General features: G+C 33.4%; 1 protein-coding gene across 1 annotated transcript in view; it reads right to left on the bottom strand.

Annotated features, from left to right (window-relative positions):
* Positions 1-13,245: 13,245 nt before the first annotated feature.
* LOC145279914 (calexcitin-2-like) overlaps positions 13,246-18,973 on the bottom strand; it is a 359,870-nt gene continuing 354,142 nt past the window's right edge. The window contains exon 6 of the mRNA XM_080131471.1: positions 13,246-17,570. Coding sequence (XP_079987597.1) covers positions 17,448-17,570 — 123 coding nt within the window. The 3' untranslated portion in view covers positions 13,246-17,447. The remainder of the gene's footprint in view (positions 17,571-18,973) is intronic.

Here is an 18,973-nt window from a genome sequence, read left to right as displayed (position 1 = left end):
AGTTAATTATTGGATTTTAATTAATTATAAGATGAAACTTTAATGATTCAAACTAGATAGATAACCGACAAACTTCCACCCATTAATATGGGAGGGGAGATTATCACCAAAAGTGTCATGAATTATTAAGTTCGCACCGGACTTACTACTTAGATATAAGTCACTTGTACCCATTCCCCTTTCTCCTCCCCCCCCCTTTTTTTTTTTTTTTTTTTTAATGGAGAGTAGATAATACAGTGGATGTGTTATCGGCAGCTCCAGTAACTCTCGCTTCTCCTATTTTGTCATTCAGTCCTCATTCAATGAGTGATGTTTCTGACAAAGGGTGAAGAAAAAGCTGCTTAAAGGTCGGTACTACTTTGTGACCAGTAGTCTGAGATGTCGGATATTTTTCTGTCTTTGTCTGTCCTTGTTGCCATGTCACTAGTAAGGGTGCTGGAGGTAAACGTTTTGTCTGGGCTGACGTTATCCGCCTGATAGTCAGGGACCCGAACCTTGGATTAACCACTAAGGAGGCTGTCCTATCAGCAGGCGCAAAGTACTGGGACTGCTGTATTGCCATTTGGTGAGTGGATCTGGACCATGCAGTAGTCTCTGGTGGGGCCTCTCGATGCCATACTAGTTGGTAATTGTTACGGCTTTACCTTTTCGTGTGCTACAAATAAAAAAAAAATTTTCCTGTCTTTTTCTCTCTTACTTTCCCTCTCTGTACTGCTCTAACCAAGTATGCCGACCTATTCCACAAATCCCAAAACCTCAACATGAAATATCTCCAGAATAAAAACTCGATTAAACCTAGAACCCCATCTTCCAGCGTAGACCCCTACTACCAGGTCTCCTTCTCCAATATCAGGGGTCTACGTTCCAACCTTCCAGAGGTTGAAACCCAATTACAGGAGACGAAACCGGACATATTATTTCTATGTGAAACTGGAATAGGGCCGACCACTTCCCTAGATGAGTTCATAATTAATGGATACTCCAATTTAACAGCTAAATCTGACTCCCAATATCGCCATGGGCATGGAATATGTGCCTACGTTAAGGATGGCTTCCCATCTGGCAGGGATATCTCTAGAGAAGATCCTAATTTACCCTATATGTGCTTCAGGGTTGCACTTGCTAACACCACTGTATTTATATTTGCCCTCTATAGGCCCCACAACAGCGGAGTTACTATCTTTAAGAGCATATCTGAGAAAATAGACCACATACTGTCTTCACATCCCTCGGCTAACATCCACATCTGTGGTGACTTCAACGTCCATAACGTGGAATGGCTAACCCATTCAAATAAGACAGATGATGAGGGGAGGTTTTGTCATGATTTTGCCATTGCTTATGACCTCACTCAGATTGTTCGCGAACCCACCCGTGTGCCCGATACACCCAATCAATATGCAAGCCTCTTAGACCTTTTTCTTTCAACTTCCCCTGAGCTATGTTCATGTACCGTTCATTCTCCTTTAGGATCCTCCGACCACTCCGTCGTATCAGTTAAGATAAAAACAAAATGTAAGAAGCCATCAGACGTACCCCTCCACCGTACTGTATACCGATACTCTATGGCTGACTGGGATAGCTTCCGTACATTCATATCTGATTTACCTCTGCACTCCATGTTTAAAAAGGAAGTGTCCTCTATAGTATCAGATCTGACCGAATGTTTAATTGTAGGCATAGACCAATTCATACCATCTAAAAAATTCCAACAAAAACCTAACAGCCAGCCATGGTTCTCCCCAGAATGTGCTGCTGCTATCGCGCACAGAAATCACTTTTTCCATAACTACCAACGTAATAGATGCACTGAGACTAAAGCTGCTTTCAGGACTGCCAGCAATCACTGTAAAAGAGTAATAAAAAATGCAAGAGAGCTATATGCCCAGTCTGTTAAATCCAAGGTAGCTGATCAGCGGCTTGGTTCCCACCAGTTTTGGCAAATAACAAATAGGATCTTGAACAGAAGTGTGCGTTCTATCCCAACCATTATCAATGGACCAGAGGTTATCTCGTCAGCATCAGACAAGGCCAAACTATTTGCAAAGAACTTTGCAGCTAATTCTACCCTATGCGACGAAGGCCATCAACTCCCCATATTTCCTCCTATAACACAGAACAAGCTAGGTAACATACAAATATCCGTGCATGAGGTCACCAAGCTAATAAAAAACCTAGATTCCAGTAAAGCAACTGGCCCTGATGGCATCCCAATTATAGTGTTAAAAAAGCTTCAACCAGAACTTGCTCCCATACTTACGAAACTATTTAAGCGCTGCCTTAAGGAGAAGTGCTTTCCGACCCCCTGGAAGACCTCCTCAGTTTGCCCTGTATTTAAGAATTCAGGTGATAAGTCATCTCCCTCTCAATACAGACCAATAAGTCTTCTCTGTGTTATGAGTAAGTTACTGGAATCAATATTAAATAGAGAAATAGTAAACCACCTCAGCAGGAATAACCTTCTTAGTGACACACAATATGGTTTCCGCTCTGCAAGATCTATCGCAGATGTGCTGACGGTTATATCCCATAGGATTAATGAATCTCTTGACAAAGGCTTCCTTTCTAGGGCAATTGCTCTCGACATATCAAAGGCCTTTGACAAAGTATGGCATAAGGGTCTACTTCACAAGATTTCCAGCTACGGTATAACTGGAAATGTTTTCTCAATCATTAAATCATTTCTCTCTGATAGGCTCATAAGAGTAGTGGTAGATGGACAAAAATCGGATGCCTGCAATATGAATGCTGGAGTCCCTCGGGGGTCAATCCTGGGCCCAACTCTCTTCCTGATCTACATCAATGACCTCCCTAAACACATACTTAAATCATTCGTTGACATCTATGCTGATGACACGACCATCTACGGCAACACATCAAAGGCTGTAAATGACGAAGTTCTCTCGGATTCTCTCTCCTCTGATCTCGAGCGCGTGGTTCAGTGGGGGAAGATGTGGCTAGTTACCTTTAATGCATCCAAAACCAAACTCCTATCCTTACATCATCAACGCTCTGATCCCCAGCTGGCATCAATTGTGATGGATGGCTCTCGTCTGGGTGAGGCCCCGTGTTTTGACAAGCTTCTGGGTTTGACCTTTACTCCTGATCTGAAATGGAACACGTACATCAAGTCTGTGGCCAAGGTCGCAGGAAAGATGGTGGGATCCTTCTACCGCTCGAGAGGATATCTCACTACTGATGCAATTCTCTATCTATATAAAAGCCAAGTACGGCCAAGGATGGAATACTGTTGCCATATCTGGGCAGGAGCTGCCAAAAACAGCCTATCATGCCTTGACAGAGTACAAAATAGACTTCGTGGTTTAGTGGGGGATGCCCTTTTCTCTACCCTGTAACCCCTCTCCCACAGAAGAGACGTTGCGAGCCTATCCTTGTTTTATCGTTATTTTCATGGCAGGTGCTCGTCTGAACTCCAATCCCTGGCCCCCCCTCGCCAATCTTTCACGAAAAACACCCGTCTAGCTGAATCCACTGTGAAAAATTTCCCCCACTCTATATCTGTGCCTAAATCAAAACGCGGATTTCATGAGCAAAGCTTCTTTCTTAGAACTGCACGCTTGTGGAACTCTGTTCCGTCTGCCTGCTTCCCTCCGGACTACAACTTGGATGTCTTCAAGTCTAATGTTAACAAATTCCTAATGAACCGCCCCCCTAATTAAACACTTCAAAAATCTCCTCACTAACGTGATGTACTTACAATAACCCTTATCCCTGAGTGGCTTCCGGGCCTTGATAAGAGGTGATCACTGTGTAAAAAAAACAAAAAAAAAACAGAATGTACGAAAGACAGCAGGAAAAGAATAAAACACATTGATGAAAATATACACGTTTCGACTTTTTGTGAAGGAATTTGTTGGTCAACTATCTCGTTTTATTCTTATTTCTTCCTGCGTTTATTTGTTTGTATTCGATTCACACACACACACACACACACACACACACACACACACACACACACACACACACATATATATATATATATATTTTAATATATAAATAAATACTAATATAAATACTAATTTCTTTTCTTTTTTATTATTTGTGGCTACTTCAGATATTGATTTAGTTTAGTGTTTTATTTATTTTATGCATTCATTTATTTGTTACGGTATTTTTGTCTACAATCGGTCGCTACTTCGCTTCTACAGTTTAGTATGTTTTGAAATTTAAATATTTCGAATTTGCGACTTCTCATTCAAACATAATCTACATAGATCGTCCAAAATACATACACGTACTGACCCTTCGTACTACTTTCCACTCGATTATTGCTGAGAGGTTGCTTTCTCTGAGCTTCCAGTAAATTTTCGCTATTTATATTTTGAATAGGTTAAACTCTTATTTTTCTCGCAATCTTTTAAACTGACTTCGATTTCCAGACGAAATGTCCACATCGTCGAAGATTCTGTTAACTCGAAAACCCTGAAGTACTTACGTTGTTTTTGTTTGGTCGGGCAACAGTTAGTCCACATTTATATTTCTTCAAGAGCCAACATAACAGGAGATACAGTAATGGAAATACCTCAAAGTCAACTAAATAAACCACTATCTTGTTTTCCGACGGTATATCGGATTTTCTCTTCCCTGCCTTTCTGACATATTGTTAATACAGTTAGAAAGTGTAATGCGTCCATTTTCATAGCGATAACTCTTTGAATCTGTATCGACACAAAGCATTTAAAAAGTTGTAATAAATAATTATACAGTTCATAATCCATTTGTTTACTGGTTCGAATGTAGCTATAAGCTGGTTTAGTATTATCTAATACTCGATATGGGGAATTAATGTTTATTTCATGTATATTTCTCTATATATTTTAACGACAGAAAATATTCCTTGGATCTGAAATTGAGTAGTGCGGAAAGAATATTCTATTTAATTATTCTAACTTGCCGTAATTTGTAACTAATCGGAAAGCCGCTTCATCTCTCACTCTGTAGTTCTCTATCACCATCTTTTTATCTTTTATTGTCTCATTGTATGGCGATTCAATCATTCTCCAATATTTGATTTTTTTTTTTGTGAGTATATAGAATAATAGTGTCCCGTTTTCAGTATTTCTGTGTGATTACATTATTTTGAAATCGAGATTACATTGTGTTCGTGTACACAATACACTATAATTACTCAATACACTATAATTACTCAATAACTACAAATGTAAAATAGGTTGCTTTACTTTAGCATTATTCATAAAAATAATATAGAAATATCATGACGTAATATTTGCAGTTGCGCACAACGTATATCTTAAATATATTTCGCAGTTCATGAATTTTTTAGTGAAATAATGTAAGTTGAATACAGAGTGATGATGATTCTGGTTAAACGGTCACTAGCACGTCTAATTTTATCTTCAACACAAAATCTATGTACATCTAGTAAGTTGAGATATTTTTAAAAGTATTTTTTTATTCTTTAAATCATCGTCCGTTTTTGCCGCCTATAATGTGTATATTATTTTAAATATGTCATTGTTATTCTATAGCAATGTTTTATACAAAATCGTTTTAATATAGGAGGTTTATTACACCAGATGTAAACTGCTACTAAAATATAAATATTTAAGAAGATGATGATATAATGAGAATGGAAAATTTGTTAACAAATGCCGCTTTCAAAATTATAAAGTAAGTTACAACGGCATGGCATTTTTTGTTAAAAAATATAAATATCAAACGGTGTGACTGTAGTAAGTAGCAGCTCGTTAGAGTTTTTAATAATAAAACCGATAAGATAGACAAAAAAAATAAGTTTTTTTTTATTTACTGAAAGAGACTCGGATGAACGAATGATTCCTAACTACATCATATCCTTCTTTTATGATGAAGAATTCTATTGTCCCAGATTTCTAATATAAGACAACTGATCGAGGAGAGATGCACATGATTTATATATATATATATATATATATATATATATATATATATATATATATATATATATATGATTTTACAGGGAAATGTTGATTAGACGTTGCTACTAGCGATTTTAGGATAAACAGACATAAATATCTCATGTGCCTCTCTCCTCAGTCAGTTTTCTAATATTAGATGTATAAATATATATCATCATCATCATTATGCACTCCGTCAGTCTTGACGATGACTAGTCGGGACCTCAGTGCTTTATCCTTCGGTGCTGGCATAGTCCTCTTTCTCTGTGAAACATTCGGTCACAGGCACTCCATATGTGGGTGCCAGGTTTGTGTCGTCTATAGTGTCTCAGTTCTAAGGCTTCTCCAATCTTTCTCTCTATTATAGTGGCAAGGGTATATAAATACATATATATATATATATATATATATATATATATATATATATATATATATATATATATATATACGTATTTATGTATTTTATCAATATATGTTTATATACTAGCAGAGGTGGTCTTTCCGGGGTTAAAATACGCTTACAATTTTATTTCATGCAGATTTCGAAATTATTATTACAGAACCAATTCTCTATTTAATATTATACTGTACCAAATGTATAGTTATTATGTCAGGAGTTATTTTTTTACAAAAATGAAGTAGGTGCAAACAGCTAGAATGGAACTTAAAACATTTAGTGTTCCAGCAGCGTTTCTCACTGATGTAGCTACCGACAGACAGGTAAAAACAAAGATTAAATATTAAACGATTTGAAAGAATGAATTAAATTTAGGCATGTGCATAAAGAAGTAAAATATGTCGGCAAGTTGAAATGACGTGACGGTATGCGTCTATACGCGTTATTCATACATCCAAAAAAAAAATGTATTCGGTATAAACCATTCTTGGTGTTTGACTATTATTTTTTGTTATTTTCAGTTTTATATGACCAGATAAAATTCGATAGTGACATAATAATAAACAATATTTTATACACAATGAAACGTCAGTAAGTGTCTATATTTTTGAGGTGAGATGTTTTCATTGATTGAGATTGTCGGACTGACTTCCTAATCTTGGTTGTTATCGTCACAACGTTTCGGCCGTTTTACCCCCCGGCCTTCATCAGGTGCTTTGTATCGAACTGGGGAACCGTTTGTTAGGAGTCTCGAGCCCAACCCTTTATTATTATTATTATCTAGTGACATATGGCCGAGTGGTCCTAGACGTTGTATCAAAGTTTACAGTTACCCAAAGGTGCAGAGTTCAATCCTTAACGAAGGCAGTAAAAAGTAACATTCAAAACAGAGAATCAGAAACTATGTCCCAGAGCCTAGCTGGAGTCCGAACACGGTACCCCCGTAATAATAATAAAGGGTTGGGTTCGAGACTCCTAACAAACGGTTCCCCAGTTCGATACAAAACACCTGATGAAGGCCGGAGGGTAAAACGGCCGAAACCTTGTGACGATAACAACCAAGATAAGGAAGTCAGTCCGACAATCTCAATCAACAATGAAACGTATATGTAAAAAATATACTAAAATGTTGAAAGAACTGTTCAGTAAAAAACATATATATTTCAATCTCGGGATGGGGCTTCGCTCTTTATATATACACAGGCGGAAAAAAGAAAGTCCGCACTTGTAATTTTTTCAAAAGCTGCAAATTTAACCATATTTGATTGGCCTTTTATTCTTCTATAATTTTACCTGTTCATATTTGACTTTTAATTGAAATATTCTGGTGTTCACGTCAATTTAAAAAATAACTTCAAATTGCAGAGGTAAAAATAAAGTCCGCACAATGGAACATTGTTGTTTAAATGTAATTGGCGTTAATGCAACACAAATACAACAGGAACACAATGAACTTGTTTATATTTAGTAGCATAGCCCTTCGGCAATTCGACAGCCTCCATTCCTTTGGGAATTCCTTGAATTAGACTACAGCAATACTCCGGGGGAAAAGGCATCTCACTTTTCTTTAACTTTTATCCAAAGTTCTTCCAAATTTGAAATGTTATCATTTTCGTAGCTTGATGTAATGGCATACGTGTTTTTGATAGCATTGATGTCTGGAGCTTGTGCAGGCAAATCCAAACATGGAATATCGTGCTCATTCAGGAACCTTTTGAGATTGCCAGCTGTGTGAATAAGAGCATGAAGATGTGATTATCATCCAAATTCCGACCAAAGTAGGGTATAAAATGCTCAGTCAACATATTAATGTACTTGGTTGAATTAATTCGACCTTGCAAGCGAACTATAGGTCATAGAATATTGGTACTAATTATGCCACACACCAAAACTGAACCTCTACCACCTTGCAGCATTGAAACTGAGCACCTAGTATTAAATTCTTCGCCTTTCCTCCGACGGGCATACTGTCTATCATCACTGCCTAGCCTATTAGACTTGCTTTCGTCGCTAAAAAGCACTTTTGACCAACATGAAGAGTCATGATCTTCATTGCAGCTGACGAAGTCCAGACGGCGCTTTCTGTTCTTTAGAGAAATCATTGGCTTGAGTCTTGCAACATATCCTCGCAAATTAAATTTCTTTAATCTGTTCTTGACAGTAGAAAGAGAGCACTTTTTAACAAGATTGCACTGTTGTTGGATTTGAGGAGCCGTTTCAAATCTGTTTCTTAGGCTACGGATCTTGCTAGCATTGTCTTCCCTTTTAGAATAACTATTTATTATTTAGGGGCATCACGAACACTGCCGGTGTTGTTGGTTGTTTTGCACAGTCTTTCGTACCGTTTTCTCATCACATTTCAATCTGCGGCCGATTTCTCGATTGGATAAACCAGAAAGGTTGAGATTAATGAATTTCTGATGATCACTAAGAGAAAGTCGTGGCATATGGACTAAATATTTTGTATAACCTGGAACAACAACAATTACGATTAGAAATGCTTTGTTGCCTGTTGGTGAATATTTTAAACTTTAAAGCGAATTTGTTGCTGTGGAATTTCTTTTGGCCTCCTCAATTTGAAGTTATTTTTTTAAATTGACGTGAACACTAGAATATTTCAGTTAAAAGTCAAATATGAACAGGTAAAATTATAGAGGAATAAAAGGCGAATTAAATGAGGTATATGCTATTGAAACAGTTACATTAAATTTAGCTTAAATTTGCAGTTTTCGAAAAAAAAATACAAGTGCGGACTTTCTTTTTGCCGGTATTATATATATATATATATATATATATATATATATATATATATATATATATATATATATATTACCACAACATCAACAACACTAGAAATTCGATATTTGGTGTATATTTGGCAGCCGCGTTAATCTTGCTTCCCTTAGTTTTTTTGTTATTCGTCCTCATATCCCAGAATGTTTCTAAAAAAAAGGGAATAATTGTTGTTTTCTAGGTCAGAATCTATTCCATATAATATATTTTGTTGGCAAGTTGTGACCATGAAATTCTATTTATTATTTACTTAGCTCCGTACATCAAGTGACTGCGTATCTTCCCTGGAATGATTCCCATAAAAATACAAAAAATAACAAAACAAATTTACATTTATGATTGATGAAATGTGTTTGTAATTCTGACAGGTTTTGTGAGCATGCGGCAAAGATATAGTAAAAGTGCTCATTTCACGCTAGAATTCAGCCACACTGAGAAGCCATAATGAGGGCGAAACGCGTGTCGTGGGCAATTATTTTACATAAACAAAAATATAGACGCCTCTCAATATATAGTGTCACGCAAAATCTGAGAAGCTGAGGTGAATCATCATAGATCCGTTTATTTTTCTTTATCGCAAAAATCTATTAAAGAGAATATTGTGCAATTAAATACACATGCCAGTGGATAATTATATTTTAAAAACAGTACATATGTCGCTCCCGTTTGGGGGTACCAAATTGGGTAAAGTTGCACTTTCATATAAATAATTGAATTCATTCAAAAAAAAGTATTAGTAGTCGTGCGAGATACCCAGTGGAAGAGGTTTAGATTTCTCATCATGAGGTCCTAATTTCGAATCTCGTTAGATTCAAGCACTCTGATGAGGCATAGACGGCGAAACGCGTGTCAGCGGATGATTATATTTTAAAAACTATACATATGTCGCTCCATATTTGGGGGTACCAAATTAGTTAAAGGAAAAATTATTCCCAACTCGCATTTAGGTTAAAATGCACTTTCGTATAAATAATTGAATTCGTTAAAAAAACATCTCTAACAAAACTAACAAAAACAAATAAATAACATCTATATATATATATATATATATATATATATATATATATATATATATATATATATATATATATATATTAGAGATTTAGAAGGCTGTCACAATGCGAGGAATGAAATATAGTCGTTAGAGAAGACAGTTTTTTGGTTGTTGCAAACTCTGTCTGGTTCAGACTAAGGGATAGGATTGATATGTAGTTTGCTTGAAGCATTGTGTGGAATAGGTATGTAGTAGAGATTTAGAAGGCTATCACGATGCGAGGAATGCAATATAGTCGTTGTTGATTTCATTTCTCGCATTGTGACAGCCTTCTAAATATCTACAACATACACACAATGCTTCGAACAAACTACATATATATGTGTGTGTGTGTGTGTGTGTGTGTGTGTGTTTATTTGTTATATATATTCATCGATTTCACTGTTCATTATATTTTATTCACAGTGAATTCAATATGATATTCGGGGATTATCCTCTTTTTTAGAATTTTTATATGATTCTTTGGATGTTGACGTAAGTAATTCACTTTTGTATACTTTCCACATGGGTTCATTGTTTTCGCTACCATTTGTAATGATTCGGTTTTGAACAAATAAGTTTTGGATAAAGTGTGTATCAAAAATGTCCTGAGGTACATCGATATCATCTCTCGTCCGGTTTCCGGCAACATTTGATTCATTTTGTGAAATAGTTCGTTCTCATGTTGTCGGCAAATGATATTTATAGCGGGTATATTCTTTCTTTACATAATCTGTAAAACCTCTCGAACTTTACTTTCGACGATTATTAATGCACATATTTTAGCACTCTCGTAACTGAACTTCTCGACGGTAGTTTTCTACTCTATGAATTATTTGAAAACCAATCCCTTGCGCTTGTATATATTTACACAAATCTTGATTTATCGCCAATAAACAGAATGAAAAACTTTTCATCTATATTTTCAAAGACATCGGTAATGTTCTTAGTAAAGAAACATTTTGAATTTCGGGTAGTCACATTTGAAATGTCCTTTTATATCTTCTCTAAGCAATCGACAATTTCATTTCACATGTCCTGATTTTATAATTATGACATTTCGATGCCCTTTTGTGAGTCTGATATTTTTCTTCGACATATTAGTTTGATTTTCTATCACTTTATTTTTGTTTTTGTATAGCGATTGTTCAGTCACATATACCCACTTGAAAACATATGCCATGTCAGCGGTAGTCACGCTAAGCGGATTGAACCGACTTTCTCCAAAAGAGAAAGTTTCAAGGAAATATTAAATTCACAGTTCGTCTCCAATCTATCTGTTTAGGGAAAATAACGACGTTAGGATTTTGCAGCTCTTGTACGGAGATATCGGTATCCTCTTGCTCATGCTATTGCCGAATGGTAATCTCCAGTGATCTAACGAGAACTTTGATTTTTTGAATCATTGTGATCCACATATTATAAAATCTGCAAATATATATTCTCTTCATTCAATCGCCGATCAAATATCCCTATCAGTGTTTTAATGTGATTTCGCCTTTCTTTCGTTTATTATAGGAATATTATTTCTTCTTTTACGCAAAGCTGTTGACCCATGTTTCAATTTTGACAATTTTATTCATTCTACTGCAGGATAATCAGATCCACAAGCAAGTACAAAGCTGAGTCTCGCACCACCATCGTAACCAAACGTGATTCTCGTGTGTGTGATGTTACATCTGCCAATTTTTCGGCAACAATCATCGTTATATTCACACTACTTCATAAGTTGTGTGCAATTATTGCGATTTTTAACTGCATTTTTCAAGTGGCGTGATTTGTATCATTTACGACACGATTTTAATGATTCGCTCGCCATGTTCATGCTAGAATATCCTATTTCTCTTTTTGTGTTCATCGTAAAAAATAACACAAAACTAATGGAATAATTGAGCGACAAAACTCGACAGTGAAAGCTATACACAAGAAAAGGAAGCTATTGCCTGTAGAAGTCATATACTAGATCAACTGTGTACCAAGGCTCAACTAAAGAGTGTGAGTGTGAGAGAGAGAGAGAGATAGAGAGAATGTGTGTGTAAGAGAGAGAAAGAGAGAGGGAGACAAAGATCAATATGCACATAAGCATGAAGGAATTCGAAAGATATATCCTCAGACATCTATGAGTATGGACAAACGAGAATCCAGATAGAAGAATTTAGGATGAAGCCAGCTAATGCACGGTGTATAAAGCAGTGGGGAAGAAGGGGATTACTAAGTGCAACCTCGTAATAATCTGAGCATTGAGTAGATAAAACATTATATTTAGGTTTCAAGAAGTTTGTTACACATAAACGATGATCACTAAGAGATCACTATATCGCTGATAGATGTGAAGTGACCCCGATGCGCAGACAAGCAGAGACATCACAATGTGGCGATAGATAGGAAATTATCACGGATTTATCAAGGAAGGGGTATGTAGATTATAAAATAAATGAGAATAGAATGTCGCTTACTATAGACAAAGAAAATGATAGATTCACCAGAATACGAAACGTGTGGGATGTTTCGCATGGTAGACACTGGTTTTTCAGTGATAAAATAACTGACGTTTGTAGTTACATAATTTTTTAAACTAGTATGCGGATAATAACTATTTTAGAAGGGCGGATTTAGGTAAACGTACAATTCGATTTTGGATAGGTCAGACAAAGTATTGGATTTTGAGATTGTTCGTCGTTTATAGTAGTGTTTTTCCTTTGTTTTTAGTAAGACAAGTTTGTATAAATTATGTTCATGAGCTCTTTTAACAAATTTTAAGGAATTATATGTATAGTACTTTTATTCCTTCTCTTTCATTTTAATATTGAATATATATATATACATATATATATATATATATATAAAATTCCAATAAATGTCATAGTATTCACACCTCTTTTATCCCGAATAATGCTGAGTAGATAATTGTATCGCATTTCTAAAAGATCAATTTGATAAAATACAAAAATTATTAAAAAATATTTTGTGTAGCGTTTTCAACTTGAGGGTTGAAAATATATATTTTCTCATGCAATTGCGCACAACACCGGATCTGTACATATCAAAAATAAAAGTATTAATAGTTTCTGTACACAAGAAAGTAAACAAGTGTAAAACCAACAAAATATTGAATATTGTTTATTTATCAATCGTTGAAGTACGAAGTTATTTCCATGCATTTTACCAGCTCAACACAGCGGAGATCGTGAATCACACACAAAAAAAAACCATGCGTGAAGAAATCCAAAACTTCATAAAAGTGACAAAATATGTGACTTTTCGGCAAAAGAAAAAAAAAATCGGTTGATATATGTACAAAGCGACATGTTTAATAGAGTGACAAAAGTAATGAACAAAAAAATGCTTAAAATAACAATAAATTTATCAACAGTCCATAAATCCTTGAATTGCAAAAATATCGTGATGACAGCAAAGCGAATTACAACGTAACTGTGTGTGTGTGCGTATATATATATACATATATATATATATATATATATATATATATATATATATATATATATATATATATATAAAGAGAAAAATAGATATTTATTAACTATAAGTTTATGTTATTTCTAAATAAGGGAGTCACTGTCAGCTTTATTGTTTATTTCATATTCTCATATATATATATATATATGTGTGTGTGTGTGTGTGTGTGTGTGTGTGTGTGTGTGTGTGTGTGTGTGTGTGTGTGTGTGTGTGTGTGTGTGTGTGTGATAATTGCTCGGAATCGGAATAGAACCGAATCAAGGTAGCATATTTGTGCAAAAAAAAATGGTTTAATATTCTTTCCTTAACAAAAATATAGAACAATTATCGCAAGTATCAATAAAAATGAAATAGCTTTAGAATTCGGTTCCACGGCTTAGTTTGGATTTGCAATTAAATGTGTTATAACCATACACATCTAGCGTTCGAGTCTCCACGAAAATTGTAGTAACATTTTAAAATGAGTGAGTTTTATGTCTGTGTGTATTATATAACTCGAGATATTATTATATCCGACCTCCACCCTTTTGCCTTTTCTTTTTATTCTATCCTTTCTTGTTTATTGGTGTCATTTTTGTTTGCTTTTGCTAATAAATCTTTTACACTAATTATTTATCTCTACGATATTAAAGATAACATATTAAGAAAAATCATGGTATGAGTTTATTATATATATATATATATATATATATATATATATATATATATATATATATATATATATATGATTTAGTGCTGGGACGATTATTGGAATCGGATTCAGAAATCGTATCAATCGGAACTTTTTAGGGTATCGAAATCGGAAAACTGTGTGTCTATTTTCCGATGCCAAAAACGGCCCACTTACTTGTTTTTTATTTTTAAATTAATTTTCTGCTGATGGTATTAATGATAAAATGATTTATAATTATCGATTTTAAAATATCAGTAATATTAAAATCTATAGATTATCTCCCTATGAGTATATTCTTACGTTTACGAAAATATATGCACATACGACATGCGTTTTTACAGTAGTACGAAAAAAAAGAAAAGAAAAATCGACTTAATTATGTGGCTCTCCGTTAGCGTGTGAACTAAATCCATACGTATTCAAAATATGAATCAAATAAGTTGTTTAATCTATAACTTTTAATTAGCACATGCGCAGAAAAAACAGGTATAATCGACTTACGCCATGCCAAGATCAATGTTTTGTTTTCAATTTTGACCTATTTAGCAGTAATTTTACTAGTTCAAAACCGAATCGAAATTGTGCTATATGTACAAATATCCTCTATATCAAATGTAAACTATGTAAACATATAGTCAGAGAGGAGATTGATGAGGAATTTTGCACAGACAACGACAAACTTACTTATATATGTATATATATATATATTATATGCGCAAGAATGTTTACACCTTAAATTCTACGCAATTATGCAGAATGTAGAAACTATGCATAAATAGAATTTCGCGTAATAGTGAAATGAAACCAATTATCTAATAATAAGCCATATAAATGGAGAAGTAATTAACGCTGCTTCTTTAAAGGAAATGTGCAAATTCATGTAATAGCTTGTATATTCATGACTGAGTATATTAAGAAAGTCGCTTTTACCATAATATTTAATAGAAAAAGCAAGCTTTCCAAATAAATGTCACGCGGTAAAAAATAAACACAATTGCACACACACACACACACACACACACACACACATATATATATATATATATATATATATATATATATATATATATATATATATAACAACGTAAGCTGCATTTACATGAACCAAACTGATTGATTTAAAAACAATAAGTGTTGCGTTTGTATTAAATGCAGTGATCATTTATTTCAAAATTATAAGCAGAAAACTTAAGTAAAAGATACCATTTGAAATGAGAGCGTGTAATTCATTTTCTATCTTATTTTTGCTGTGTACATTTTCCAAAGTATAATTAACAGATTAAATAAGGGCAAGATTTAGCTACTTAGCTTAAAATCGGGATAAAAAGCATATATATATATATATATATATATATATATATATATATATATATATATATATATACTCGTATATTATTTTTACGTTGAGATTAAGATTGAGGATAAATACAGCAGAATGTTTGACGAATTTTAAGTATATGCACAATGGCACAATAAAAATAGAAACAGTTCTTTTTTATTTAAAGAAATGTTTTATTTCGATTGGTATAACCGACATATTAACGTACGATTCTTCACATTTAGCATTTATTCTCTCAATATATACTTTCAATACCGTAATTTTAAATATATTGTATCTTAGATTTATATAAACTCTCTATTTCCATATATATATATATATATATATATGTATATATATATATATATATATATATATAACACTTAATAGTCTATATATATGTTCATAGTATTCAAAGGAGATATGATATATATTGTCAGTATTTACTTCAACAGTGCCCATTACACGAGTAAATTTTATTATGACATTTCTGTAAAGCATACTTGAGATAAATATATTTCCTAAAATATGTATATAAGATTTAGATGGCATCATTTTCTTTAAACATGTTTCGATAAATAATACAGACAATATCTACGTACTATGTAGTTTCCTTGATTCTGAAAATATGTAATTTCATTAATCTCTATTTAGCCGAGTATTTTCTAATCCGTTTAGATCCATCTACTAGGTCTTTATAAACAATGTTGGGATATATATATATATATATATATATATATATATACATATAATATTATATATACATATAATATTATATATGTACATATAATATTATATATATACATACAATACTATATATATATATCATATCATATATGGATGGATCTAAAATATAAGTGAGAAAAAAAGCGTTTCTGATAGTTACATCAGTTGGTTCTTACGGGAAGAAAGCAAGAAAACACATTTGAAATTTAGAAAAGCAGAGAATTGTCCATAATATTTAATTATGCATAATATATATATATATATATATATATATATATATATATATATATATATATATAATATTCGAATTTGTCCGAATGGTCTTGAAACCATTGTAACTAACAATGAAATACACTATTTGTTGCTATTAATCCATTCTTTGAAGTCTTGTTTTTTTGTTAAAACTGTATATATATATATATATATATATATATATATATATATATATATATATATAGAGAGAGAGAGAGAGAGAGAGAGAGAGATAAGATAGATATATAGAAAGATGGATAGGTAGATATAAAGTACAATGTATGATAAAACGTACAATACCTTGCCCTTGTCAGACACCATCCATTGGGATAGAGTATTATATGCGTTATCACATATTATATGTTACACACACACACAGACACACACACATATATATATATTATTTTTATAATATTTTCTTATCTAGTGATAACAAATATGTACTAATACACACACATAGAAATTGAAATCATATTTGTAGCATGATATCCTACATCGAATATATCGAATATCGAAATATTCAATTTTTATTTCAATTTTTTATATAATAAAACTGAACAGTCTTATCGCAAGAACACAAACCTCTACCGAGGTAATGTGAATCTTCTCTCTACATTGGTTATATATGTGTTTGTTTTTCGTCTAGGCATATTATATATATATATATATATATATATATATATATATATATATAGTATCATTCAGATGCATGTGTAATTGTATTCAAGGATGCATAGTGTTTCAATGTTAACGAGTTTTGCATTTGTTTGCAATATGACTAATAGAGAAGATGTTTCGACTGCAGGATAAAACGTTGTAGTCCGGCATTCGCGGTGTAGAGTCGTCAGGGAACTTGCAGTTTAGCTTGATCCCGTCACATTTCCGAAGAGAAAATTTCCGGGGGAGTCGGCAACCTCCTCATCCATCAGGTACTGGTACCACATGTTCTTGAAGTGCGCTCGGTCGATTTTGTCACCATTTCTCTGTAAGCAAAAGAGAACGAGATGAAATAAATTATCGGAATGTTTTACAATAGTTAAAGTACTTTTCCAGCATTTTTGTGGTATGGTTTCTGTTCTATCAAACAACATATGAAACTCTTTTTTCTATGGATCAGCACTTCTCCAGTCAAAAGCTACATGCGGATAACGATTTGTTAGATGGATTGATTGCCAATTTTATGATGAAGTATATTCTGAGAGGATTGCCAATGCTTTACGGATTTAAAAGTTGTGATTACTTATGAGTAATACCAGGACAACAGCATATTCTTTTCATTGTTTTTACTCTCGAGCGTGTATCCCTTGATATCTTATATGCTTTTATATAGAGCGATGTGTCTAACTGTGTCGGATATATACTCGAGAATAAAACCAATGAAAGAATATTCTGTTGTAATAGCCCTACTTATGAGTACGATTTATGACATATATTTGTTCACGTTGATTTTTAAGACGGCTATGTCGCAGCTTGCAGAGAAACAATCTCGTATTAACATTTGAGCACATGAGAAGTTCTTGGAAATAAACTTTTTTCATAGAAACTCTGTCTGACGCTAGTTACAGAGAGGATTAAATTTATTGTCAGTTGTGGCACCTAGACGAGTTCTTACAAGGACGAACAGGATTGAAGCATCTTATATAGAAACTAGCAGGCTGTTCGGGGTTGCCCGGTTGTAAAATACGCTTAAGTATGATATTTTAATCCATGAAGATTTCGTATTTATTATTATAGCGAAAATTATCTATTGATTATTATATTGTACCCAATGTATATTGTAATTATTTTAAAAGTTAGACAAAAAACTAACTTCGGTGCCATCAGCTGGAATCAACACCAAACTATTCGTCGCTTCAGCCTTAGTTGTTATTTAGCGCTTCAGCCTTCGCTGTTACCGCCTGAACTATCACCTGAGAGACAAAATGCTAAATATAAGCGCCAAATACCCTATATATTAAGTTTCAAGCTGTAGACTAAATATTAAATATTTAGAGAGGAGTGTGGTGGAAACGTTTTATAAGAACACAAACAATATATATATATTTATATATATATATATATATATATATATATATATATATAAGTAGATATATAAACATGTTCGTGTACTTATAGGTTTTCATCTTAAATATTAAGCAATTATGCACAATATATAAACTATGCTTAACAATAATAAAGCATAATAGTTAAATAAAACCAATCCTCTAATAAGAAGTCATGGAAATGAATAATTAATTAACGAACGCTCGTTTGTCAAAGAAATATGCCAATTAGTTAATCTTCAGTCGCCCATACAACCATGGCTGAGAATATCAAGAAGTTTGCTTTAATAATTTTTAATTAGAAAAGGTAGGTTTTTTAATATAAATGCCAGACTGGAAAAATA

Source organism: Euprymna scolopes, chromosome 7 (genome assembly GCF_053919585.1).
Source record: "Euprymna scolopes isolate OS-2025 chromosome 7, ASM5391958v1, whole genome shotgun sequence".
Taxonomy (NCBI): Eukaryota; Metazoa; Mollusca; class Cephalopoda; order Sepiida; family Sepiolidae; genus Euprymna; species Euprymna scolopes.
Note: the sequence above shows the minus strand (reverse complement) of the source record. Positions and strands in the feature narration are given on the sequence as shown.